The following is a 27,264-nucleotide window of genomic DNA, read 5'->3' on the forward strand; positions in this document are numbered from 1 at the left end:
GGAGATTTTCCTATTTGAGAATTTAATTTAATTGTAATATTTCTCTCTTCCTTCCCCAAACTCTCCCATAAGATCCTCCCTGTTCCTCTTCAATTTTGAGCACTCAGGAATCCTAAAGAAACACTAGAGTCAAAGCCATAATCTATATTCATAGAACCTGATGCAGACCTGTGCAGGCCCTGTAAATGCTGCCTCAGTCTCTGTGAGTTCTTATGAGCTTTGGTCCTGTTGATTTTGGGGGCCTTGTTTTCTTGCTGTCATCTATCTCTTTACACTCTTTCAGGCTCCTCTTCATCCTCCTCTTCCAATTGGTTCTCTGATCCCTGAAGACAGGGATTAAACAGAGCCACCCCATTTAGGCTTGTGTGTTCCAAGGTCTTTCACTCTCTGCATGTCTGGCTGTGGGTGTCTGTATGTGGTCTCATCAGGATCAGTAGGAAGCTTCTCTGATGATGGCAAAGCAGAGCACTGATTTATGAGGATAGCAGAATATTTTATGGATAAGGTTATTTTACTGATAAAGTTTTTTGGTTGTTGTTGTTGCTGTTTATTTTTTCAAACCAATAATATTTAGATTTACCTTGGGCCCCTAACATGTTGGAAGCCCCAAAACTGGAGTTACTATGAGCCACTACAGGTGCTGGGTTCCAAACCCAGATCCTTAATATGCTCTCTTAACTGCTGTTCTGTGTCTCCATCCCCCTAACTCAGAGTCTGTAATTGATATTTGATCAAAACCGTATCAATGTTTTTGTATACTCTGCTGTAGGTTTAGCAGTTTCCTCAAGATAAATTCATCCATGTTGGAGGGGAGCTTGTTAAGACACAGGATATTAAAGTGAGGAGAAGCAACAGGATATTCTAAGGGAGGGTGAGACATTACATCTTGAAGGGATGCACTTTTAACCTAGGAAGTAAACAACTTAGAGTCTTCAGGAAGTCCCTGAAACTGACCAGATTCACTACCCTTCAATACTAACCAAGCATATATAAATAGTAAAAGACAACGGCAAGCAGGGCAATGGTCCAGGTGTGGTAAGAAGGAAACTTGGTTCAATTTGACTTTGTTAACTGACACTGGTTCAAACTTCTGGAGTCTGTTGCCAAGTGAATCATATTTTGCTTACTTAAACACAGTAAAACTTAGAAAAACATTCCTTGTGACAATTATCACAATGAAGTTTTAGGCATGGCTTCATTGAAATTCCTTTGCAAGATATATCTCTTTAGCAAAGCACCTGAGACCTTTCCCACAAGAAAGATTTGTACTGACTGATAAACAATGTTCAGGATAAGGGCCTAGGGAGGGGGGATTTGTAATAAGTATAAGGATGGATTCTGTTGATTGAGAAACAATGCTTCAGAGTTTGGGCCAAGGGAGGGAGTCTTTGTAATAAGCATAACAGCAAACTCTTTTGCAAAGTACATAAGTTTTCTTACATGAGGATAGGTTCTATTGTCCAAGAAACAATGTTCAGGATGCTGTGGGATTCAGGTGAGTGATGGCTCCAAAGACTAGTAGAAGATCACCAGATTATTAAACAACATCTTTTCCAGCCTTCTGAGTAAACAGGTGTCAACTTCTTCCACTGAAGTAAAAGGCCTGTGAGCTGAACAATTCTCATTTCTCTAGTGCTTATCTGAGAGCATGTGGAACTCCTGTCTGTCTGCAGAAGAGCACATGTATCTCCTGTCCTTCTGCAGGGGGCATCCCATTTAAGTTCTACTCCTCAATCCCATAGGCTTGTGGCCATATTATAATGCAAAGTGCATTTAGTCTAACTCCAAAAGTATCATAGTCATTTAGAATCTCAACAGTATTTAAAAGTTCAAAGTCTAAAGTCTTTTCTGAGACTGTAGGAAGTCTCTTAATTGTAACCAACCCATAAAATAACAAGAGCAAATTACATACTTCCAACACATAATGGCAAAGTGCATACACTAGTTTTCCAAAAAACAGAATTAGGGATGGGAACAAGAGTTCCTAGGAAGAAGGTGTGTCTGCACAGACTGATTAACTAATTAGAACTTCAGTGATGTGGTGAGGTTGGAATGTTGCAGGTCCAGAGGCTAATTACCTTACCTGGGCTAGCATTAGCTCCCTGAATATCCAATACTTGCCTACCCTTGTGTCAGAACTAACATTCTGTAACTAATAGATTAAAGCCTTTTGAAACCTAATGACTTATCACATAACTAGCTGCCACTAACTCAAGAGATAACAATATATTTGACAGCAAATGAGGTCTATAAAAAAGCTCTTTCCATGTTGTTGTAACCACCTCTCTGATGTACCCAGTGATATAATTATACTTGCTTTTATTTATGACTTTGTTTCTTCTGTAAAACTTCATGAAACCAATTCTACTTGGGAACAAGGAATCTGTTTAACCAGGGCACAGTCACTCAAAATAGTTCCAGAATAAACTATCTCTTATTCCTTTTAGGGTAAGAGCTGTTTTGTTTTTGTTTGTTGGTTGGTTGGTTTTGTTTTTGTTGTTTTTTGCCAGATCGAGGAAACACTTGCCCAAAGCAAATCTGGAACTCATTAGGTCCTAAGGCTGGTTTGGTTCTTCACTGTCCTCAAAGCCTGTCCCAGTGATAGAATTCTTCCAGCAGGATCACACAATTTTAAACCTACCCAAGCAGCAGCACCAACTGGGAACTGAGTATTCAAATACTTGAGACTTTGGGGAACAACTTATTCATACCATGTAGTAGTGTAAATATAATTGTCTCCCATAGTCTCATACGGAGTGGCACTATTAGGAGGTATGGCTTTGTTGGAGTGACTATGACCTTGTTAGAGGAAGTGTGTTACTGTGGGGGCAGGCTTTGAGGTTTCCTCTTTTCAGGATACCGCCCAGTGAGTCAGTTAACTTCCTGTTACCTGCAAGCCGAGATGTAACCAGCACTACATCTGCCTGAACTTCATCATGTTCCCTGTCATGATGACAAAAGACTGAACCACTGAAATGGTAAGTGAGCCACCCCAATTAAATGTTTTCATTTATAAGAGTTAGTGTGGTCATGGTATCTCTTGACAGCAATAGAAACCCCAACTAAGACAAACCACTACATCCATATTCCTTTAAGCGACTCTAATAAAACTTATTGCTTTACCAAGTTGGATTTGGTGGTAACCCTACTTTGGTCTGTTGTCTATCATTATTAGTTCCCTATATGATATGAGAAGATGTTTGTCTCTCCAGGAAGTGTCACACAACACCCATAAAATACTTAACATAATATTATTGACAAAACAATATTTTAAAGATGTCTTCAAATGATTTTTCCCAACTGTAAAATGCCTCTTCATCCCTCTTTGATTACATTTCTTTTGGTTCAGTCTCCATTTCTTAGTATGGGATAAGGAGTGGGTTCTGTGTGGTGCTCTAGTCTCATTGTTAAAGGCATGTCCCATAGCAAGTGGTTCACTTGACTAGGAGATTTACAGTGTTGTAAAACTGTCTTTCTTTTTTCTAGTCCTTCAGTTTGTTTCAAACACACTAATATCAAGGTCAGATCATGGTTGATTATGGCAGGGCTGTGTTATCAGAAAAACCTTTGAGACTATTTGTATTGGTATTACAGTTTCTTCAGAACATTGACTCTCATTTTCAGATAATATTCCCTATAAAACATCTGTCTTTACATTCAGAAACGGTCAGTGTCAGCATGGCCAGAACTAAGAATTTCCCTATTGGTCTCCTGTCCCTGCACTTCAGCTTTCTGCATTTTCTAACCTGCTGTTTTCCTGGTGGGAAGAGAGATCTCCTACAAGAGACACCCAAGAAATGACTAAAAATAATGTATTTTTACCTAATTTAAGCAGAAAAGCAAACTCATCATCTCTAAGAATCAGTCAAATTGATGACTAGAATCACAGTATTTGTAATAACAAATGTATTCCACTAAGATGAAGGAACTACTTCTTACCCAAGATTTTTTGGTCTTTGTATCAGTGAGTTATTGGTTACAACTTCATCATGTTTCATGTCAAGCTATGACCTGGGATTTCTTTCCTTTTGTTAAACAGCTATATAAATTATATATACATTATATACATATACATACATATAATATAAATACACACTATAAATGTATTTTATTTAACATTTAGAATTTTTCTGTTTTGTCATAAACATATGATCTTTATTTGGAAGTTACCAACAGGTCATAGAAATGAAATGGAAAGCATTAGCTGACATTAAATAATTTTGACCATCTATGCATTTGGCATGTTTTGTTAACTTGATGCCTTGGGATATGTGTTTTAACAGGTAATAAATTATTAGTACTAGAATATCTAATTTTCAGAATGTCTCCATAGAATATAATTTTGTATGCACATGTACTATGTTGGGTTGATTTTATTCACAAAAGGCCCAATTAGGTGGTAAAAAAGGAAGTAAAACATTCTATGATCTAAAATTCTCCTCTGAAGAAACTTCCTTTCTCAGCCATGTGTCTGATATCCAATATGGATGGGTAATTCACTCAGTATGCCACAAGAATTCTAATTATTTCAACTGAGTAAAGTTATTAAAATTAGGAAAGTAGTAACAGATTGAACTACATGGGAAAGAAATTTGAAGTGTTCACATTCATAATTGTGAGCACCCAAATATAAGAACATTGTAATTTTTAATAATTTTGTAAATGTCATTTTCAAATTTCTTCTTACACGAACTAAGATATTTGCAGTCTGTCTGACTGATTTCGTTTTCTCAGTTTGAAATAAGCTAGAGTTATCCGAGAAGAGGGAATGCAACTGGGAAACAACCTTTTTGAGATTGGTCTGTGGGAATTTCCTTGGTTTATGATTGATGTGGAAGGGCACAGCTCACTGTGGGAGGTGTCATGCGTGGGTCATGTATAAGAAAGGTGTTATGCATAAGAGCAAGCATGTTGAGCAAGCCATGAATGAATAAGCCAATGAGCAGTGTTCATCCATGGCCTTTCCTTTAGTTCCTGCTTCCAGTTTCCTGTCTTGATCACCTGCCTTGGCTTCCCTCAGTGGACTGTGACTCAGGATGTATAAGCCAAAAAGATGGTTCCTCACTAAGTTGCTTTTTGTTGTGTTTAATCTCAGCAGCTACATTAAAGAAAGAGTGTTAAAGTTTAGTGGCCAAAACTTACTAGGGGAACTTGGTGCTTGAAACTTACAGCTTCCCTTGTAGCTCCCTTCCTGTTAATTTCTTTTCTTACTCTTGTTGGATGCTGTGGCCAAGCAGATGTTTCAGCAAACAACCCATTCCACTCTGCTCACACCTTTTCAGCAGAGATTTAAATCACTTGCTCATGTTTATCTTCTGGCTGGGACTGTAGTCTCAGTTCCTGGCTGCAGTTTGAATCAAGGACAGGATGTCACAGGACATTAACACTGTTTACTACAGTGGGTGAACGTTGGTGTTGTCTTCAATAACATTTTCATCTTCTTTCAGCTTATAAAACAATGTTTAGGGTATAAGCAAACAAGGAAAGCACAGATCTTCAATATGTGTGAAGTGATTAAACATAACAAGATACAAGGATGCGTAACTGTTTTGAGAGGAATTTCTCTTTTAGCGTAAGTGAAAAGTTTTGAAATTTGCAAACTCAGAAGCATGTTTTCTAGTATCTGAGGAAATTGTCTCAAGTGATATGTTTCTCTTCTCTTTTTCACTTTCAAATATTCTGTTGTTAATTTTGAGCAATGATACCATTACAGTGCCTTTGAGTTATATACCTTCCTCTTCTCTTCCTCTTGCCTGCTGTAGACATTTCCGTTTCCTGATGACTGTTCCTGCTGTAACACTGGAATCTCTTTGGTACGTTAAGCTCATCAGTATTGGATTTGCTTTGTAATACACTATGTGCTCACATCATTTTCAGACTGCTAAACCAATTTCATCAAGGATGAATTTCTCAAATTACCATCAATGTAGCTGTGGTTCTTTTTAATAAAAATAGTTCCTCTGGAACTATATTTTACATATATCCTATCTTTTTGATAGATTTCTTTACTGTTTTTTGAGTACCGCATTTTCATTTTATCTTTAAAACTGTGATGCAAACATTTGCACTTGGAATTGCCTCTTTATTCCATTACATGTTTTTACAATGCTAACACTAAATGTATATTTTTCTTCATGAGCAACTAATAAATTTGTAAAACAATAGATGGTTTACTAATTATTACAGCTGAAGGAGATGTGCGAGTTGTGTGAGATCATAGATACTGTATTTATATGAATGGCCTTGACTTTTTGCAAGAACACAGGAATTTCATGTGTTCTTTTTCCATGGGTGCTGAATAAATTTTAATCACAGATGCCTTGAGGCAAATGTAGGTCAGCTAGTCACCAGTATGTGTATGGATTTCTCTGATTTGTTCACATTTATAGTCTTTTGTAAAGTGATAAAGATTTTTCTCAAGTGAAAAATAGCATCCAAATATGAGTGCTTACCTATGCAGAGGTGCACACAGGACTCTCAAGATGCTCTTGGACATATCAGAAGTGTGCATGTAGTTTTATATGGCATTTTTCATGTATTGTTATCTCTTCTCCCTGTAAGTTCATAAAAAGCATGGCAGTGAACCAGGATGAGCACTATTTACTAATTCTAGAAAAATCGTAGTCTTACTAAAGCAAGGACTTGAAGATGGAGGTTTCCGTCCTGCCTGGTCCCACAGCTGCTTTGCCCCAAATGAACACACGCAGACTTATATTAAGAATAAAATATTTGGCCGATGGCTCAGGCTTCTTATTGGCTAGCTCTGTTTTAATGATTAGCTTATTAATATTAATCTATATAATGCCATGAGGCTGTGGCTTACCTGTAATCTGGCATGTTACTCCTTGGGCAGCATGGCATCTCTTTGCAGCCTCTTCTGCCTTCCTCTATCTAGCCTTCTTCTTGCCTGGGAGCTTCTCCTATATTGTCTGCCTGGCTACTGGAAAATCAGTGTTTTATTCATCAAACAATAAGAGAAATATATACAGAAAGACATCCCCCATTATCTCCTCTTTTCTGTCTAAATAAAAGAAAGGTTTTAACTTTAACATAGTAAAATTATACATAACAAAGCAGTTATCAATCAAGAAGTATAGTTAACAATATTTAGTCCATTTACGTTTGGCAAATTTTAAGGAAAATATTCTATTATCTATCCTATCTTTGTGAGTCTAAAGTCTTATATGTAACTTATATTTTGTCATAACTAATGAAAAACATAACCATAACTATGTCTTCAACTACATCAAAGACCTTAGAAGGATAATATATAAACTCTAGAGTTTACAGAGACATCTCATTGCCTGGACAGTCACCCAAAGTTCTTTTGTAACACTGGAGACATCCATCTTCAGCCTACAGGTCTACAATATCTGGCAGACTTCTCAATGAAGCAGGAAATTTGAAACTGTCCTGCTTATATTGGCAGTTTGTCAGCCATTTTTCTAGGTGTCCTGCAGAATGTCTGCAATCTCTCCCATGAAGCAGGAACCCTGAAGGACTGCCCTATCTTGTTTTGGCAAATTCAGCAGTCACTTTCCTCTGGGTCCTGAATGTCTAGTTTATATAGCATACAATCAAACAGTCTAGGAAAGAACAGTTTCTTGTCCAAATGTCTGGTCTTGCCACGTTGAAAGCAAACTCTATAGCAAGTTTCTTCAATGCTCATTTTCCTCTCTGAAGTAATTGGTGTTGCTAGGAACAGTTTTGTCTCACTGTCGTGAAAACCCTGAACCATTTCAAATGTTATATTCTGTAGGCCTTTGAAAAGTTTTAAGAATATCTATTCATTTGAAATCTATCTCTTTATATCTAGAAAATCTAACTAACTTAAGTTTTTACTATTTTAGGTGACTACACTCTGTATTTAATTACACATTACATTTTTAAAAGAGCTGTATAAACACTATACCTAAATGAAAGGAGAAATATACCTGTAACAAATTTGGCCTTAAATTTGTATCAATAAATCAAAATCCATACCAATACAAAGTACTCATTTTTATATCATATTTCCACTTTTTTCCTTTAAAAAGGGATTGTCTATGACCATTAACCATTTATAACCAAACCCATTTAAATGAAAAAAAAAAGCTTTTATAAACAATATTTGGGAATTTGGGTGTTGTTCTCTCCAAACTGCTTCCTGCTGTTTGGAGATACTATCAATACCATGGGGATCCTTAGAAAATCCAGAAACCCAGCCTAATACTGGCTGTAGTGGTCTGAGCCTGCATGGTCTCAGCTGTTTTGGATGCTGGATCACCGAGGCCACTGCTTCAGGGGGTCTTGCTTGATCATACCATATTAGTCTGGAAGGAATACACAGCTTTTCATTTTCTGTGGAAACAAAAACAAAATCTCTTTTCCAAAGTAACATATCCTTAGACTTAAATTTAGAATTTAAGGCATTTTTAAAAGTATATAAGTTGGATTAATCCAGCAGCATTTATAATCAAATTTCTTTTAGGAGTTGTTGCTCCTTCCTCATCAATTAAGCTATTGAAAGACAGCACAATAACATTCAGTATCCAGACTCTCTGTGTATTTTCCATCTTTACATGGCTTTTTTTATTACTCTATTTCTTTTATTTTATTTTTTCATTTTTTGAGACAGGGTTCTCTGTGTAATTTTGGCTGCCCTGGAACTCACTATGTACACCAGGCTGACATTGAAATCACAGAGATATGCTTGTCTCTTCCTCTCAAGTGCTGGGATTAAAGGCATGTGCCACCACATCCAGCTAATTTATTTCTTTTATAATAACTTTATCCTTTTCTTTTCTTTCCCAAGCCTATGTATATTTTGAAACACACTGTAAAACATTTAGAGGTTTTTCTTTTTCCCTCTGAATGTGTCTTTACTGTATATCTCTGGCCAAGAGTCTTTTATCTGCTGAACAGCATTGCTAAAATTAAAGTGGTAGCTGATCCTATTCTATTCCTTGGCTTTCTGGGAGTCTAGCTTCATTTCTAGCTCCATGCTTATTGCCACAATTCTTTGGAGTTTCTAGGTTCATACTACCATAAAAAGCATGCTGCTGACTGCTCATTAATATCACTTAATTTTTTTTGTATTGGAGTCTCTTTTTAAATTTATTTATTTATTTATTTTAATTTTAAATAGCTTGTTTTACATGTCAATCCCAGTTCCCTCTCCCTGCCCTCCTCCCGCACCCCTCATCCCCCCTATCCTCCCACCCTATTGCCAATTCCTTCCACATAGGGGATATCTAGAGTCTATCATTTCATTCAGGGTAGGGTCCAGGCACTTCCCTAAGAGTCCAGGCAGAGAGAGCAACCCTCTTTGTGTTATGGACACACGATGTCTGTTAGTATTCGAGGGATAAACACTGATCCACTGCTCAGGACCACGTAGGTAGCCCAGGCCTCCTCATTGATTCTCACATTCAGGGTGTCTGGATCGGTCCCATGCTGGCCTCCCAGCTGTTGTTGGTCTGGGGTCCAAGAGCTCTCCCCTGTTCAGATCAGCTGTCTCTGCTGGTTTTGCCAGCCCATTCTTTGCCAATTTGCTCATCACTCCTCTCTCTCTGTCGCTGGGTTCCTTGGGTTCTGTTCAGTATTTAACTGTGGGTGTTTGCCTCTGCTTCCATTAGTCACTGGATGAAGGCTCCAGGATGGTTATAGACATCAAGTTCACTATCAGGAATAGGCATTCGAGGTGGTCTCTACACTATTGCTTAGCTTGCCAATTGGTGTCATCCCTTTAGATCACTAGAGGTCACAATGGTGCCTGATCTGTCTTCTAACCTATGATTCCCTCTTGCCCCATCCTACCCTCCCAGTCGACTTTCCTGTTCCTCTAAGTCCTACTCTTTCTTCCACTTCTCCCCCTCTCTATTTCCCAGGTCCCCCTTCCCCCAACCCCTCACCGTGTTCCCGATCTGTTCAGAGGATCTTGCCTCATTTCTCTTCTCTTGGGTACCATGTATATCTTTTAGGTTCTTTCCTGTTTCCCAGACTCTCTGTCAGTGGAAGTGCAGACTGGCACTCTCCTAATTCATGCTTAAAATCCATATATGAGTGAGTACATACCATGTTTGTCTTTTTGTGACTGGGTTACCTCACTCAGCATGGTTTCTTCCAGTGCTATTCATTTACCTGCGAATTTCAAGATTCCATTGTTTTTTCTGCTGAGTAATACTCCATTGTGTAAATGTACCACATTTTCTGTATCCACTGTTCAGTTAAGGGGCATCTAGGTTGCTTCCAGGTTCTGGGTATTACAAGTAATGCTGCTATGAACATAGTGGAGCAGATGCCCTTGTTGTATGAATTTGCCTCCTTTGGATATATGCCTAAGAGTGGAATTGCTGGGTCTTGTGGTAGATTGATTCCCATTTTCCTGAGGAATCTCCATACTGCTTTCCAAAGTGGCTGTACGAGTTGGCACTCCCACCAGCAGTGGAGGAGTGTTCCCCTCTCTCCACATCCTCTCCAGCATAAATTGTCTTCGGTGTTTTTGATTTTAGCCATTCTGACAGGAGTAAGATGGTATCTCAGAGTTGTTTTGATTTGCATTTCCCTGATGGCTAAGGATGTTGAGCACTTTCTTAAGTGTCTCTTGGCCATTTTAGCCTCCTCTATTGAGAATTCTCTGTTTAGTTCTGTACTTCACCTTTTGATTGGATCCTGTGGTGTTTTGGAGACTTGCTTCTTGAGTTCTTTGTAAAATTTGGAGATTAGCCCTTTGTCAGATTTGGGGTCAGTGAATATCTTTTCCCATTCTGTGGACTGCCTTTCTGTCTTGTTGACTGTGTCCTTTGCCTTACAGAAGCTTTTTAGTTTCATGAGGTCCCATTTGTTAATTGTCGATCTCAGTGTCTGTGCCACTGGTGTTATGTTCAGGAAGTGGTCTCCTGTACCAACTCATTGAAGAGTATCTCCCACTTTCTCTTCTAAAAGTTTCAGTGTGGCTGGATTTATGTTGAGATCTTTGATCCATTTGAACTTAAGTTTTGTACAAGGCGATAAACATGGATCTATCTGCAGTCTTCTGCATACCAGTACCCAGTTATGCCAGCACCATTTGTTGAAGATGCTTTCTTTTTTCCATTGTATAGTTTTAGCTACTTTGTCAAAAATCAAGTGTTCATAGGTGTGTGGGTTAAAATCAGGGTTTTCAATTCGGTTCCATTGGTCTACCTGCCTATTTTTGTGCCAATACCAAGCTGTTTTCAGGACTATAGCTCTATAATAGAGCTTGAAATCAGATATGGTGATGCCTCCTGAAGTTCCTTTATTGTATAGGGTTGTTTTGGCTATCCTGGACCTTTTGTTTTTCCATATAAAGTTGACTAATGTTCTTTTTATGTCTGTGAAGAATTGTGCCAGAATTTTGATAGGGATTGCATTGAATCTGTAGAGTGCTTTTGGCAAGATTGACATTTTTATTATGTTGATCCTACCAATCCAAGAGCATGGGAGATCTTTCCATTTTCTGGTATCCTCTTTGATTTCTTTCTTTAAAGACTCAAAGTTCTTGATATACAGGTCTTTCACTTCCTTGGTTAACATTATCCCCAGATATTTGATGCTATTTATGGCAATTGTAAAGGGTGAGGTTTCTCTGATTTATTTCTCAGTCACTTCATCGTCTGTATATAATAGGGCCACTGATTTTTTTTAGTTTACCTTGTATCCTGCCACCTTGCTGAAGGTGTTTATCAGCTCTAGGAGTTGCCTTGCAGAGTTTTTCGGGTCACTTATGTAAACTATCATATCATCTGCAAATAGTGAAAGCTTGACTTCTTCTTTTCCTATTTGTATCTGCTTTATCTCCTTTTGTTTTCTTATTGCTGTAGCTAGGACTTCAAGTACAATATTGAAGAGATATGGAGAGAGTGGACAGCCTTGTCTTGTTCCTGATTTTAGAGGAATTGCTTTGAGTTTCTCTCCATTTAGTTTGATGTTAGCTGTTGGTTTACTGTATATTGCTTTTATTATATTCAGGTATGTTCCTGTTATCCCTGATCTCTCTAGGACCTTTATCATGAAGGGGTGCTGTATCGGAGTCTCTTAAAAGAGCCCTGCACCTTTTTCTGCTAATGCTGTCAGGACGCCTCCATTAAAAGAGTCTGGAGCCTCTGCTTGTCTCTAACAAACAGAGCCCACCTGAGAAAATGCTGCTAGCAAGAAGCTGTGCTTGCCTTTGTTCTTTTGTTTTTAGAATCCCCTTTTAAGTTTTGTCAGGTTTTACATGGAAATTCTTGCAACTCACATCTGGGCATCAATTTCAGAGATAATAACTTTTTAAAAATAAGCTCTGAGTTACTCTAAGACTCTAAGCAGTAATGGAGATGGTACTGTAACTGTCCTTCCACTAAAATCAAACTGATGCCATCATAGAGCCTTCATCCAGTAACTGATAGAAGGAGATAGCTAAGCACTGGGCCAAACTCCTGGAGTTCAGTTGTAGAGAGGGAGAAGCTATAATATGAGCAAAGGGGTCAAGACTATGTTGGGAAAACTCACAAACAGTTGATCTAAGCAAATGGGGGCTCACTGGGGAACTTAGATAGAACCAAGCCAGGCCCCCTGAATGCAGGTGTCAATTGGCAAACTTGGACAATATATAGGGCTGCTGACAGTAGAACCAGTATTTATCCATAGTTTCATGACCTGGCATTTTGGAAACCATTCTCTATGGAGGAATACTTTCTCAGCTTAGATTCAGGGTTGTGCCTCAGTACTGTCCCAAGTAATGTGACAGACTGTGATGATACCCAATGCTAGGCCTCATCCTCTCTGAAGAGTGGATGGGGGTGGGGTGAGAAGATGGTGAGGAAAGTGGGAAGATGAAAGGGAGCAAGAATTTGAATTTGTATTTTATTAGTAGCTTAAAAATAGATTTCAAAGAGATTGTACACTCTGCTGATGTCCAGTTATCATCCTCCTCCTCCTCATCATCATAATCATCATCATAATCATTAACACCCTCATCCTCATCCTCATAATCCTCATTATCATCATCCTTATCATCCTCCTTATCATCATCCTCATGATTCTCCTCCTCCTCCTCATAATCATCCTCATGCTCCTCATGATCGTCATCCTCTTCCTTCTCCTCCTCTTCATCATAATTATCCTCATCCTCATCATCTTCATGATCATCATCCTCTTCCTTCTCTTCATCATAATTATCCTCATCCTCATCATCCTCACGATCATCATCATCATTCTCATCCATATCATCCTGATCATCAACATTATCCTCATCTTTGTCATCCTCATGATCATCATCCTCTTTCTCCTCCTCCTCATCAACATCATCCTCATCTTCATCCTCCTCCTCATCATCATCATCATTCTCATCTTTATCATCCTTATCACGTTCTCATCATCCTCATCCTTCTCCTCCTCATCATCATCTTCCTCCTCATCATCCTTATCATCCTCCTATCATGTTCATTATCATTTTCATCATCCTTATCCCCCATCCACTGCTCAGGGAGGGTGAGGCCTCCCATGGGGGATCATCAAAATCTGTCACAGCATTTGGGGCAGAAGCTAGGTCCGCCTCCATGTATCTAGGCTGAGAGAGTGTCCTACTAGGATAAATACTGGCTCTACTGCCAGAAGTCCCACAGACTGCCCAGGCCTCCCAACTGACACCCACATTCAGGGGGTCTGGTTCAGTCCTATACTGGTTCCCCACTGTCAGAATGGTGTCCGTGAGCTCCCACTTGCTCAGGCCAGCTGTTTCTGTCAGTTTCCCCAGTGTGGTCTTGACCCCTTTGTGCATTACCCCTCCCTCTCTATAACTGGAGTCCAGGAGTTCAGACCAGTGCTTAGCTGTGAATCTCTGCTTCTGCTTCCAACAGCTACTGGGTAAAGGCTCTATGATGGCATTTAAGGTAGTCATCAATCTCATTACAGGGGAAGGGCATTTAAGGTAGCCTCTACTATTGCTTAGATTCTTAATAGGGGCCATCCTTGTGGGTTCCTGGACATTTCCTTAGTGCCAGATTTCTCATTAAACCCATAATGGCTCCATCTATTAAAGTATCTCTTTCCTTGCTCTCTTTCTCAATTCTTCCCCCCAACTTGATCTTCCAGATCCCTCATGTTCTCCTATCCCCTTCCTCTTCTCTCCTCTGCTTTCTCCTACCTTCCTCTCACTGCCCAGTGCTCCCAAAATTTACTCAGGAGATCTTGTTCTTTTTCCCTTCTCTGGAAGTCCCTGTATGTCTCTCTTAGGGTCCTCCTTGTTTCCTAGCTTCTCTGGGGTTTTGGATTGTAGGCTGGTAATCCTTTGCTCTATGTCTAATATCCACTGATAAGTGAGTACATACTATGTTTGTCTATCTGTGTCCCGGTTACCTAACTCAGGATAATTTCTTCTGGTTCCATCCATTTCCCTGTGAATTTCAAGGTGTCATTGTTTTTTTTTTTTACCACTGAGTAGTACTCCATTGTGTAAATGTACCATATTTTCTTTATCCATTCTTAGTTGAGTGGCATCTAGGTTGCTTCCAGGTCTGGCTATTACAAATAATGCTGCTATAAACATAGTTGAACAGACCCAGCAATTCTATTCTTTAGGCATATACCCAAAGGATTCACATTCATACTAGAAGGGCTACAGAGATTCTTGTACCACCATGTCTATTCCTGCTATTATGTATAATAGCTGTGAAATGGGACTAGCCTAGATGCCTATCAACAAATGAAAAGATAAAGAATATGTTACATATACGCAGCAGAAATTTATTTATTATGTTGGTTTATAATGGTTAACTAAATATTTTTCACTTTCCTTAGGCATCAGAATTCTTAGGTATGACAGTAGACATCTGTTTTCAGAATTATCAAGCCTATTGTATGTTTGTTTTGGTTCCTAACCTTCTTTTTTTCTGAACTGCAATATATAATGCTTATATTGGCTTTGCTGTGTTATAGGCTGTCCCTTCTTTGTTTTCTTATCCCATTGAAGGACAAACTGATGTTTCTCAGCCATGCTTTACCTCAAATTCTTTAAATATTGAAAGGAAACCCACATGTAGTGGCATGGATCTGTAATCTTAGTCTGTAATCCGTATGTATGGGGGCATTGAACTGAAAATCATTTCAATTAAACAAGGGGTTCCAAATTGTCCTGCAATATATAAGTAAAACCTTGTCTTAAACAAAAATAACAAAATAAAAGAATAAAAGGAAGAGGTAAACAGGCCAGCTTCCCGGCCTGTGTTCCAGAGCCTGCAGATCGCCTGGGAACTGCACAGAGCTCCCAATCCCGGCGGGAGCCAAGCACCCCAGACTCCAGATCTTCTCTCCCACCAACGAGTCCAGGAAACTAGAGAAGGCTGGGCACACAGGGAAGTAGCTGTCCCTCTGGCATCATCAGGTAAACAGGCCAGCTTCCCGGCCTCTGTTCCAGAGCCTGCAGATCGCCTGGGAACTGCACAAAGCTCCCAATCCCGGCAGGAGCATCAGGTAAACAGGCCAGCTTCCCGGCCTGTGTTCCAGAGCCTGCAGATCGCCTGGGAACTGCACAGAGCTCCCAATCCCGGTGGGAGCCAAGCACCCCAGACTCCAGATCTTCTCTCCCACCAAAGAGACCAGGAAACTACAGGAGCCAGGGAGACCAGGGGAGTAGCAGTTCCGGATCAGGTACAACAGGACCCAGCATAGGGTCCAGGGGACCAGGTAGGAGGCTAAGTGCCCCAGATTCCTGTTCTTCTTCTCTACCCACGGACCAGCATTTGGACAAGGCATAGAAGAACCACCAGATTACTGGACTTACTAGCACCCACCAAAAGGGAACTCTGGTCCCCAGACCAGGAAGGGGCTCTTTCTGCACCCACTAGAAGAAGAGATGGGAAAGAGACAATACAAAAACACAGTCAGCAACAGAAACACAAATATGACACCGCCAGATTCTAGAGACTCCACACCAGCAAGACCCCAATATTCCAACGCGAAGGAAGCAGAAGAGAACGACCTTAAAAGCACTTTCATGAAAATGATAGAGGCCCTAAAAGAGGATATTGGAAAATCCCTCAAAGAAATGGAAGAAAAAACAAACCAAAAAATGCAAGAAATGGAAGAAAAAAGAAACCAAAAAATGCAAGAATTGGAAGAAAAAACAAACCAAAAAAGGCACGAAATGGAAGAAGAAATGAAGCAAAAAATGCAAGAAATGGAAGAAAAAGCAAAGCAAAAAATGCAAGAATTAGAAGAAGAAACATACCAAATAAGGCAGGAAATGGAAGAAGAAACAAAGCAAAAAATGCAAGAAATAGTAGAAAAAACAAAGCAAAAAATGAAAAAAATGGAGGAAGAAACAAACCAAAAAAGGCAGGAAATGGAAGAAGAAACAAAGCACAAAATCCATGAAATGGAACAAAAAGCAAACCAAAAAATGCAAGAAATGGAAGAAAGAACAAACCAAAAAATTCATAAAAGGCAACAAACGGACGAACAGATAAACAGAAAATTGCAAGAAGCAATGCAAACGCTGCAAGGGTTGAAAACTGAAATAGAGTCACTAAAAAAAACACAATCTGAAGAAAGGCAGAAAATAGAAAAGCTGGACAAACAGTCAGGCACTACCAATACAAGCATTACCAACAGAATAGAAGAGATGGAAGAGAGAATCTCAAGTGTTGAAGATACATTAGGAGAAATGGATTTATAACCAAAGAAAACCTTAAATCCAACAAATCCTTAACACAAAACATCCAGGAATTATGGGACACCATGAAAAGACCAAACCTAAGAATAATAGGTATAGAAGAAGGAGAAGAAATCCACCTCAAGGGGGCAGAAGGCATATTCAACAAAATCATAGAAGAAAACTTTCCCAACCTTAAGAAAGACATGCCAATGAAGGTACAAGAAGCCTACAGAACACCAAATAGAGTGGACCACAAAAAAATCCCCTCGCCACATAATAATCAAGACCCCAAACATACAGAATAAAGAAAGAATATTAAGAGCAGCTAAGGAAAAAGGTCAAGTAACATATAAAGGCAGACCTATCAGAATTACACCTGATTTCTCCATGGAAACTCTGAAAGCCAGAAGGTCCTGGATAGATATTCTACCTACACTAAGAGACCATGGATGCCAGCCCAGACTACTATACCCGGCAAAGCTCTCAATCACTATAGACGGAGAAAACAAGATATTCCATGACAAAACTAGATTCAACCAATATGTGTCCACTAACCCAGCCCTACAGAAAATTTTGGAAGGAAAACTCCAACCCAAGGAAGCTAACTACAACCAGAAAAACATAAGCATTAGAGAATCCCTCTCTACCAACAGCCAAAAGAACAAAGGGGTGAAATTCCACCCATAATTCCACCACCAACAACCATCGCAAATCGAAGAAGGATGAGCAATCAATGGTCATTAATATCCCTCAATATTAACGGCCTTAACTCACCCATAAAAGGACACAGACTAGCAGAATGGATTCGAAGACAGAACCCTTCCTTCTGCTGCATACAAGAAACACACCTCACCCTCAAAGACAGACATTACTTGAGAGTTAAAGGTTGAGAAAAAATTTTTCAATCAAATGGACCCAAGAAACAAGCAGGGGTAGCAATCCTAATATCTAACAAACTAGACTTTAAAATAAAATTAATCAAAAGAGATGAAGGAGGTCATTACATACTCATCACAGGTGAAACCCACCAAGATGAAGTGTCTATCCTGAACATCTATGCCCCCAATACAAAGGCATCCACATTCGTTAAAGAAACATTATTAGAACTTAAATCTCATCTAAAGCCCCACACAGTTATAGTGGGAGATTTCAACACACCACTCTCACCACTAGACAAGAATACCAGACAGAAACTCAACAAAGAAGCAAAGGGTCTAATAGAAGTAATGACCCAACTGGGATTAACAGATATCTATAGAACATTTCATCCACATAAAAAAGAATATACCTTCTTCTCACCACCACATGGAACCTTCTCAAAAATCGACCACATACTTGGCAACATATCAAACCTCAGCAGCTACAAAAAAATTGGAATAACTCCATGCATCTTATCAGACCACCATGCCTTAAAATTAGAATTCAACAACAACACAAATTGCAGAAAACCTACAAACTCATGGAAATTGAATAATGCTCAACTGCACCATCCCTGGGTCAAAGAGGAAATAAAAAAGAAATTAAAGACTTCCTCGATTCAATGAGAATGAAGACACAACATACCCAAACCTATGGGACACTTTGAAAGCAGTGCTACGGGGAAGTTCATAGCACTAAGTGCTCACATGAAGAAACAGGAAAACAGTTATACCAGAGAATTAACATCACAGCTAAAAGCTCTAGAACACAAAGAAGCAAACTCCCCCAGGAGGAGTAGACGCCAGGAAATAATCAAATTGAGGGCTGAAATCAACAAAGTAGAAACCAGGAAAACAATACAAAGAATCAATGCAACGAAGAGTTGGTTCTTTGAGAAAATCAACAAGATAGACAAACCTTTGTCCAAACTTACCAAACAGCAGAGAGTGAACACGCAAATTAACAAAATCAGAAATGAAAAGGGGGACATAACAACAGACTCTGAGGAAATCCAGAGAATCATTAGGTCATACTTTGAAAACCTGTACTCCACAAAATTCGAAAATTTAAAGGAAATGGATGACTTCCTGGACAGCTATCATTTGCCAAAACTAAATCAAGAACAGATAAGCAATTTAAATAGACCTATAACCCCTATGGAAATAGAAGCTGTCATCAAAAGTCTGCCAACCAAAAAAAGTCCAGGTCCAGATGGCCTCAGTGCAGAATTCTACCACAAATTCAAAGAACAGCTTATACCAATTCTTCTCAAAGTGTTCCACACAATAGAAGCAGAAGGGTCTTTGCCAAACTCTTTCTATGAGGCTTCAATAACCTTGATCCCCAAGCCACACAAAGATACAACCAAGAAAGAGAACTTCAGACCAATATCCCTCATGAACATTGATGCAAAAATACTCAATAAAATACTGGCAAATCGGATCCAAGAACACATCAAAACAATCATTCACCACGATCAAGTAGGTTTCATCCCAGGGATGCAGGGATGGTTCAACATACGAAAATCCATCAACGTAATCCACCATATAAACAAGCTGAAAAACAAAAATCACATGATCATCTCACTAGATGCTGAAAAAGCCTTTGACAAAATCCAACACCCCTTCATGATAAAGGTCTTGGAGAGATCTGGGATAACAGGGACATACTTAAACATAATAAAAGCCATATACAGTAAACCAACAGCCAACATCAAACTAAATGGACAGAAACTCAACACAATTCCTCTAAAATCAGGAACAAAACAAGGCTGTCCACTCTCTCCATACCTTTTCAACATGGTACTTGAAGTTCTAGCTATAGCCATACGACAACAAAGGGGGATCAAGGGGATACAAATTGGGAAGGAAGAAGTCAAACTTTCACTGTTTGCAGACGATATGATAGTTTACATCAATGACCCAAAGAACTCTACCAGGGAACTCTTACAGCTGATTAACACCTTCAGCAAAGTGGCAGGTTACAAGATCAACTCAAGAAAGTCAGTAGCCCTACTATATACAGATGATAAAAGGGCTGAAAGAGAAATCAGAGAAACATCACCCTTTACAATTGCCACAAACAACATAAAATACCTTGGGGTAACGCTAACCAAACAAGTGAAAGACCTGTATCGTAAGAACTTTGAATCTTTAAAGAAAGAAATTAAAGAAGCCCTCAGAAAATGGAAAGATCTCCCATGCTCTTGGATAGGTAGGATCAATGTAGTAAAAATGGCAATCCTGCCAAAAGCAATCTACAGATTCAATGCTATCCCCATTAAAATCCCAGCACAATTCTTCACAGACCTTGAAAGAACAATAATCAATTTTGTATGGAAAAACAAAAGACCCAGGATAGCCAAAACAACCCTGTTCAACAAGGCAATGTCCGGAGGCATCACTATCCCTGACCTTAAGCTCTATTATAGAGCTATAGTCCTGAAAACAGCTTGGTATTGGCACAAAAATAGACAGGCAGACCAATGGAATCGAATTGAAAATCCGGGTATTAACCCACACACGTACGAACATCTGATCTTTGACAAAGAAGCTAAAAATATACAATGGAATAAAGAAAGCATCTTCAACAAATGGTGCTGGCATAATTGGAGACTGGCATGTAGAAAAATGCGGATCGATCCATGTTTATCGCCATGCACAAAACTTAAGTCCAAATGGATCAAAGACCTCAACATAAATCCAGCCACACTGAACCTCTTAGAAGAGAAAGTGGGTGGTACCCTTGAACGAATTGGTACAGGAGACAGCTTCCTGAAAATAACACCAGTAGCACAGACAGTGAGATCAACAATTAATAAATGGGACCTACTGAAACTGAGAAGCTTCTGTAAGGCAAAGGACACAGTCAGCAAGACAAAAAGGCAGCCCACAGAATGGGAAAAATATTCACTAATCCCACATCTGACAGAGGGTTGATCTCCAAAATTTATAAAGAACTCAAGAAGCAAGTCTCCAAAACAGCAAAGGACCCAATTAAGAAGTGGGCTGCAGAACTAAATAGAGAGTTTTCAATAGAGGAGTCTAAAATGGCTGAGAGGCACTTGAGAAAGTGCTCAACATCCTTAGCCATCCGGGAAATGCAAATCAAAGCAACTCTGAGATACCATCTCACTCCTGTCAGAATGGCTAAAATCAAAAACACCAATGACAATTTATGCTGGAGAGGATGTGGTGAAAGGGGGACACTCCTCCATTGCTGGTGGGAGTGCCAACTGGTTCAGCCACTTTGGAAAGCAGTATGGAGATTCCTCAGAAAAATGGGAATAAACCTACCACAAGACCCAGCAACTGCACTCTTAGGCATATATCCAAAAGATGCCCATTCATATAACAAAGATGTCTGTTCCACTATGTTCATAGCAGCTTTATTTGTAATAGCCAGAACTTGGAAGCAACCTAGATGTCCCTCACCCGAAGAATGGATAGAGAAAATGTGGTACATTTATACAATGGAGTACTATTCAGCAGAAAAAATAATGGAATCATGAGATTCGCAGGCAAATGGATGACACTAGAAGAAACCATCCTGAGTGAGGTAACCCAGTCACAAAAAGAGAAACATGGCATGTACTCTCTCATATATGGATTTTAGACATAGTTCTGGGGAGTGCCAGCCTACAATCCTATTGCCAGAGAGTCTGGGAAACAGAAACTTCATTTACTGGCTGGTTAAGTACTGAGCTGAACTCAAGAAAGCCAGTATCAGAGAGGGAGGACTGATGATCAAAGGGATTAAGACTGGGCTGGTTGAACCCCCAGAAACAGCTGACCAGACAAAGGTTAACTCTTGAATCCCAGGCATCAGCCTGGGAATCCAGCATGGGACTGATCAAGACCCCCTGAATCTGGGTGTCAGTGAGGAGGCCTAGGGAATCTATTGAGCCTTGGACAGCAGATCAGTACCCATCCCAAGTATACACACGGTCTCTGGACTCCCATAGAACAATGTGAGGTGCACTCTCACCCTGAACTCTTGGGGAAGGGTCTAGGCCCTGCCCTATATGAAATGACAGACTATGGACACCCCCATGGAGGGCCTCACCCTCCCTGGGGGAATGAGGGGATAACGGGGGGGGGATGGGGGGGAGGGCACGGGAGGAGGGGAGGGAAAGGGAGAGTGACCTCGTACTGACTTGTGAAGCAACCTTGTTTCTTATCTAAATTTAAAATGGAAAATAAAAAAAAATTAATAAAAAAATTTGAACACACAAAAAAAAAATAAAAGGAAGAAAGAAAAGAAAGGACAATGAAAGAAATAAACAAAAATTTAAAAATTCACCCTAATTCATGATAGGTCACCTTTCTTTTGCTACTCTGTTTAGCTCCCAATCTCATTTTATTAGAATTGACAATGGAAGATGGTGAGTAGCACCATTATTGAACCATTGAACTTTGTTGCGTGGAATTTCATACATCATGTTTTGCTCAGAATAGAACACACATCTGCTTCCGAGTGAAGTACGAAGTGTACATAGTAGTTATACAGAAGAACAAAACACATGATTATGTTCTTACAGTGGTAATATGATTGTCCTTGAACAGATTGCTCTTCTAGGATCAGGAAACCTCACAGGGGATGCGCCATACTGACACGAGTTGTAAGGACGAGAGAAGGATACTGTCTAGTATGTTCTTGGGACAGAGCTACATCTCAAAGGCTGTCTGGGTACTCAGACTTTTGGCAGACAAGCACACCTTAGTGATTTTCTAGGATTTTTGTCCCTGTGGACAATGAAGTCAAATAATTGCATATGAAATGTTCACTGGTTTGTTGGTTTGTTTAAGAAGCAGGTGGGAACTAGCCTGTGGAGTCAATTGTTTTTGTCCACATTTACATGGGTTTCAGGAATTGAAGTCAAGTCTCTAGGTTTATCCAGCAAGTACCTTTACCTGCTGAATCATTTCCTAAACCAAAGTATTTTTCAGCATAAGAGCCACATGGTTTTAACTTTGTACATTCACGAGTGCACACGCCAAGCATGAGCATTCTTTTTCTTCCCCTTCTATACAATCCTGGTATTCTATTAGTTTTGTTTTTCTGTGTCCCTTAAGCTCCCCCCCCCACCCATTCACTTTGCCTGTTGGCTCTGAGGCTTGCAGAAGGTTTCCATTGTTCTGTGATGGATCCTTTGTTTCCTGGAATATGTATCTTTCCTGCCTCAGTCTTCTTTTTGTTTTATCTTTTCTTTTGAGGAAATAACCCCTGTAGTAACTTCCTGAGAAAAGATGCACAGACAGTAAAATCTTTAAAACCTGCATAGCTGAGAATCTCATTAGTTACTTTCATATTTGATACTCTGGTTTCCCAGTTGGGAAATATTTCTCTTCAAATTTTTAAGGTGTTTAGCTTTCACTGTGTTTTAGTTATTAAACTTTTGCATTCCTAGAAAACTAAAATTTGTCTAAAAACTTTCAGCTAACAATCTACCCATTCTCAGTACCCAGAAGGCTCAGTTTAGGTGCTTGTTACATATAGCATTTTGTTTTCCTGTTTGTAAGCTTTTATGGTTTTGTCCTTAATTTTCAAGTTATGAAGTTTCAAAATCATAAATCTAGTGTTGCTCTTTGAAACAGTCATAGGAATTAACATTCTCTGTTTCTTAAGAAGAATTGTGTTTCTGACGATTTCTTCTTTTTCTCTTTTCTCTTTGGAAAGTTTACTCTTCGTATTCAAATTCTTAAACAAACAAGCAAATAAATGTTTCTACTCTTTTTTATTCTGTTTCCTTACCAACTCCTACATTTGGATCCTTTGACATTGTCATCTATTTTTCCATTTCTACAATTTTAAAATCTCCAAGACCTTTTTTGTTTGTTTGTTCTGCTTCCATTTTTAATAAACTTATCTTCTTATTACACAGTCAAAAAGGATTCCATCTCTGAGGGTGCTGAACCTTCCCAAAGTTTAGTCTTTTCTTCTATTGCCTTTGCTTTCTACTAAGTTAAAAAAAAAAAAAACCAAAACCAAACAAAAAAACCCCGCAACTTGTTTATTCTTTGTCTTCTGGTGATTTTTAACCTGAGTTGTTGCATGTGATTCTTTTTCTAGTTAAGAGCTACAATTGAATGTCTATATAGAGAAATTAAAAATAAACAGCTTAAATTGATAAGCACAAAATATGAGATATATAAATGCTTGTTGCTTTAAAGTATTCATCTTGGATTAGATTTCTATACAACAGAACCTACAGGATACAGTAGGTGGCCGATCTATATAGTAATAGCCATAGTGATTCCAATGGGAACCATTCTTGAACACAGAATTCCTCACATGCTCAATCTGACTCACAACAAACTCAGCTGATTTATTTCGTTCATACTTCTATAATCAACAGCTATGTTGGTTGGCAGGTGAATGGTCTAGGACCTCAGATGCTGAAGTTGGCAGTTTATTGTCCAAGACATTTTTTTCCTTTCATGTTTTTGCAGGCTAGATTGGTCTTATTTACATGATATTCTTAGTATCCCAAGGGCAGTGGAGAGCAAGACCTAATGCACAAGTGGCTCATAAACATCTGTTTTGTATTGTGCTTGTGAATGTTCTTTTGGCCAAAGCAAATTTCATACCAAGCCCAGATACACAGGGTGTAGAAATGGCTCCCATCTCTTAGCAGGAGTATCTGTAATGTTATACAGCAAGATGCATGAGTAGTGGTTATGTTTATCATCTGCAATAGAATGGCTCCCAGCTGTTCTGTTGAGTATTTTCAAATATCATATTCCATAAGTATTTTAGGAACATTTTATGAAGAGTGAAATTTTCTAGGGGGTTTGAGTCTGACTTTCAAAGTTCCTGTTGGAAGAGAGAGATGGAAAAGCAGTACCAGTCACTAATACTGAATTTCTTGGGAACTCCCTGCATCTATTTGCACCCCATGCTCATTTTACTCTATTGACATTCAAGAAGTAGACCCTCTGACCTAACGTCCCCATATAGTAAGTATCTAATCTTTGGGAGTGAGGCATAGAGGACAGATTTGTCTAGACAAAGCCTTAAAATGAAAGCTAAATAAAAAGATGCTGGAATAGCAGTTAATAATGAAGTGTGTTGGGACTGAAGATATGAATTAGCAGATAAGAGCATGTACTGCTCTTGAGGAGGACCCGAATCAGTTATGAGTCATATCAGGCAGATCGCAAGCACTTATAACTCTAGCTCTAGGGGATCCAATGCCCATGCACACCTGCACTCCTGTGCGGACATCCACATAGACACAATCTCACATACACAATTAAAAACAAAATAAGCCTTTATTTAAAAATGATATTTAAATTGAGATGTACCTGGCACCTTTATCAAGAAAAGCTCTGTGGATAAGTCTTCCTTTTTTTTTTTTCAAATTTAAAATGTGGTGGGTTTCCTGCATCAGACACTAAACTCAGTGACTCAGTAAGTTCAAGATACTTCACAAATACCTTGCCAGCCACCCTATTATGAGTCAGAAGCTTTTCTCTGATGGTGACCAGCAAACCCTCTATCTTTCACTTTCCCTGCATTTGTTCTTTCTGAGACAGTGTGTAGTAGTTTAAATGAGATGTCCCCCGTAATATCAGACATTTGAATACTTAGTCATCAGTTAGTTGCCCTGTTTGGTATAGGCCCCCAAACAGTAGGAAGTATTTTGGAGAGAATGACACCCAAATTCCCAAATATTGTTTATAATTTTTTTCATTTAAATGGGGTTGGTTATAAGTGGTTAATGATCACAGGCAATCTCTTTTTAAAAGAAAAAAGGGGAATATTATACAGAAATGTATACTTTGCATTGGTATAGATTTTGGTTTATTGATACAAATTTAAGGTCAACTTTATTATGTATATTTTTCCTCTTGTTCAGGTATTGTGTTTATTCAGTTCATTTAAAATGTAAAGTATAGATAATTACAGATTGTAGTTACCTATAATAGCAAAAACTTATAGTTACGTTAGTTAGGTTTTCTAAATATAAAGAGATATTTGAAATGGACATGTATTCTTAAAATCTTTCAAAGACTGTCAGAATATGGCATTTTAAATAGTTTAGGGTTTTTCATGACAGTGATATGTAACTGCTCCTGGAACACCAATTATGTCAGAGAGGAAGATGGGCATCCAGAAAACTTGGTATGTAATTTGCCTTCAATATGGCAAGACTAGCCAAAGAAACTGCTCTTGCCTGGACTGTTTGACTGTATGCTATATAAACTGGACATGCAAGATCCATAGGAAAGTGACTGCTGAACTTGGCAGAACAAGACAGGACAGTCCTGCAGGGTTCCTGCTTCATGGAAGAGATTGCCAGACATTCTTCTGCAGGATACAGAAAAATTACTGACAAACTGCCAATGTAGGCAGGCAGTTTAAAATTTCGTGCTTTGATGAGAAGTCTGCTGGACACACTGTGCCCTACGGTCTAAAGATGGATGCTCAAACATTACAGGGGAACTTTGGGTACTTTCCAGGCAGCAAGATATCTCTGTCAATTCTAGAGTGTATTTATTATCTTTCTGAGGTCTTTAATGGAGTTGAAGTCAGTTATGATTATAGTTTTCCTTAGTTATGAAAATAGATAAGTTTCATATAAAACTTTAGATTCACAAAGATAGGATAGAAGATAGAATATTTCTTCAAATTTTGACAAATGTTAATGGACTAATATTGTTAACAATAGTTTTTGCTAGATAACTGTTTTGTTATATATAATTTTACTATGTTAAAGTTAAAAACCTTTCTTTTTATTTAGACAGAAAAGAGGAGATGATGGGGGTTGTTCTTCTGTATATATGTTTCTCTTATTGGTAGATAAATAAAACTCTGGTTGGCCAAACAGAAAGATGGACAGAGCTAGGAGATAAGGAGAATGCTGGGGAGAGAGGGGAAGTACAGTCGCCATGTAGACCACCAAAGGAGTAACAGGTCTGGACCCTTCTCCAGTAAGATAAGACCATGTGGAAATACTTAGATTAATAGATGTGTGTTATATTAAGACAGATCTAGCCAATAAAAAGCCCTAGTCATCAGTCAGCAATTTTATAATTAATATAGCATCCATGTGTTTATTTGGGGCTGAAGGGCGGCAGTAACCTGGTGGGACAAGAAAACCTAAAGCAACACACATCTGCTCTGCAATAGCTAAGAACAATATACTTAGCAGGGATAAAATACCAGTCCTTTGTTCTCTGTTATACATTGATAATTTCTTATGGGCTACCCTGGAAAGGGCATAGGTATGATGGTGTGGGTCTCTGTAGTTGATTCTGACATTAAGTGAGCTGTAAGCTGAAGATAATCTTTTGACAACATCCTGGAACCTAGTGCATCAACCCTGTCCCTGATGAACAATCTGAGAATATGACCCAGTACATACCACCCTACCTTCTCATTCAAACCCCTTTTGCAACCTTCAGATGTTGGAGCCACTCCTCTTTATTTTTCAAGATATGGTAGGGAAAGCAGTTGAGTATAAGAGGTAAATAATATTCTCCTATAAAAATTACAGGGCTGTGTTTTGTCATGCATGTAAAGTTCATCTTTGTATATCACCTCATCAGCAGGTAATGTTAGCACCAAATTTTGTGGGATCATAAAAATGTATTTATCTTTACTCCAAGTGTAAGAACAAAGTAAGTCACTCTAGCTCACTTAATCTCTTACATCTGAAGGAGTCTGCAAAAATAACACACAGTATGTTTTCTGTTGTTTTA

The 27,264-nt window shown here is 38.9% G+C and overlaps 1 protein-coding gene across 1 annotated transcript in view; it reads right to left on the reverse strand.

The window, feature by feature from the left end:
• Nucleotides 1-269: 269 nt before the first annotated feature.
• LOC121137604 (glutamic acid-rich protein-like) overlaps nucleotides 270-27,264 on the reverse strand; it is a 36,365-nt gene continuing 9,370 nt past the window's right edge. Inside the window, exons 2-4 of the mRNA XM_040740223.1 lie at nucleotides 13,354-13,419; nucleotides 12,956-13,276; nucleotides 270-323 (exon numbers count right to left, since the gene is read on the reverse strand). Coding sequence (XP_040596157.1) covers nucleotides 270-323; nucleotides 12,956-13,276; nucleotides 13,354-13,419 — 441 coding nt within the window. The remainder of the gene's footprint in view (nucleotides 324-12,955; nucleotides 13,277-13,353; nucleotides 13,420-27,264) is intronic.

This window comes from Mesocricetus auratus, unplaced genomic scaffold (assembly GCF_017639785.1).
Source record: "Mesocricetus auratus isolate SY011 unplaced genomic scaffold, BCM_Maur_2.0 Super-Scaffold_100691, whole genome shotgun sequence".
NCBI lineage: Eukaryota > Metazoa > Chordata > Mammalia > Rodentia > Cricetidae > Mesocricetus > Mesocricetus auratus.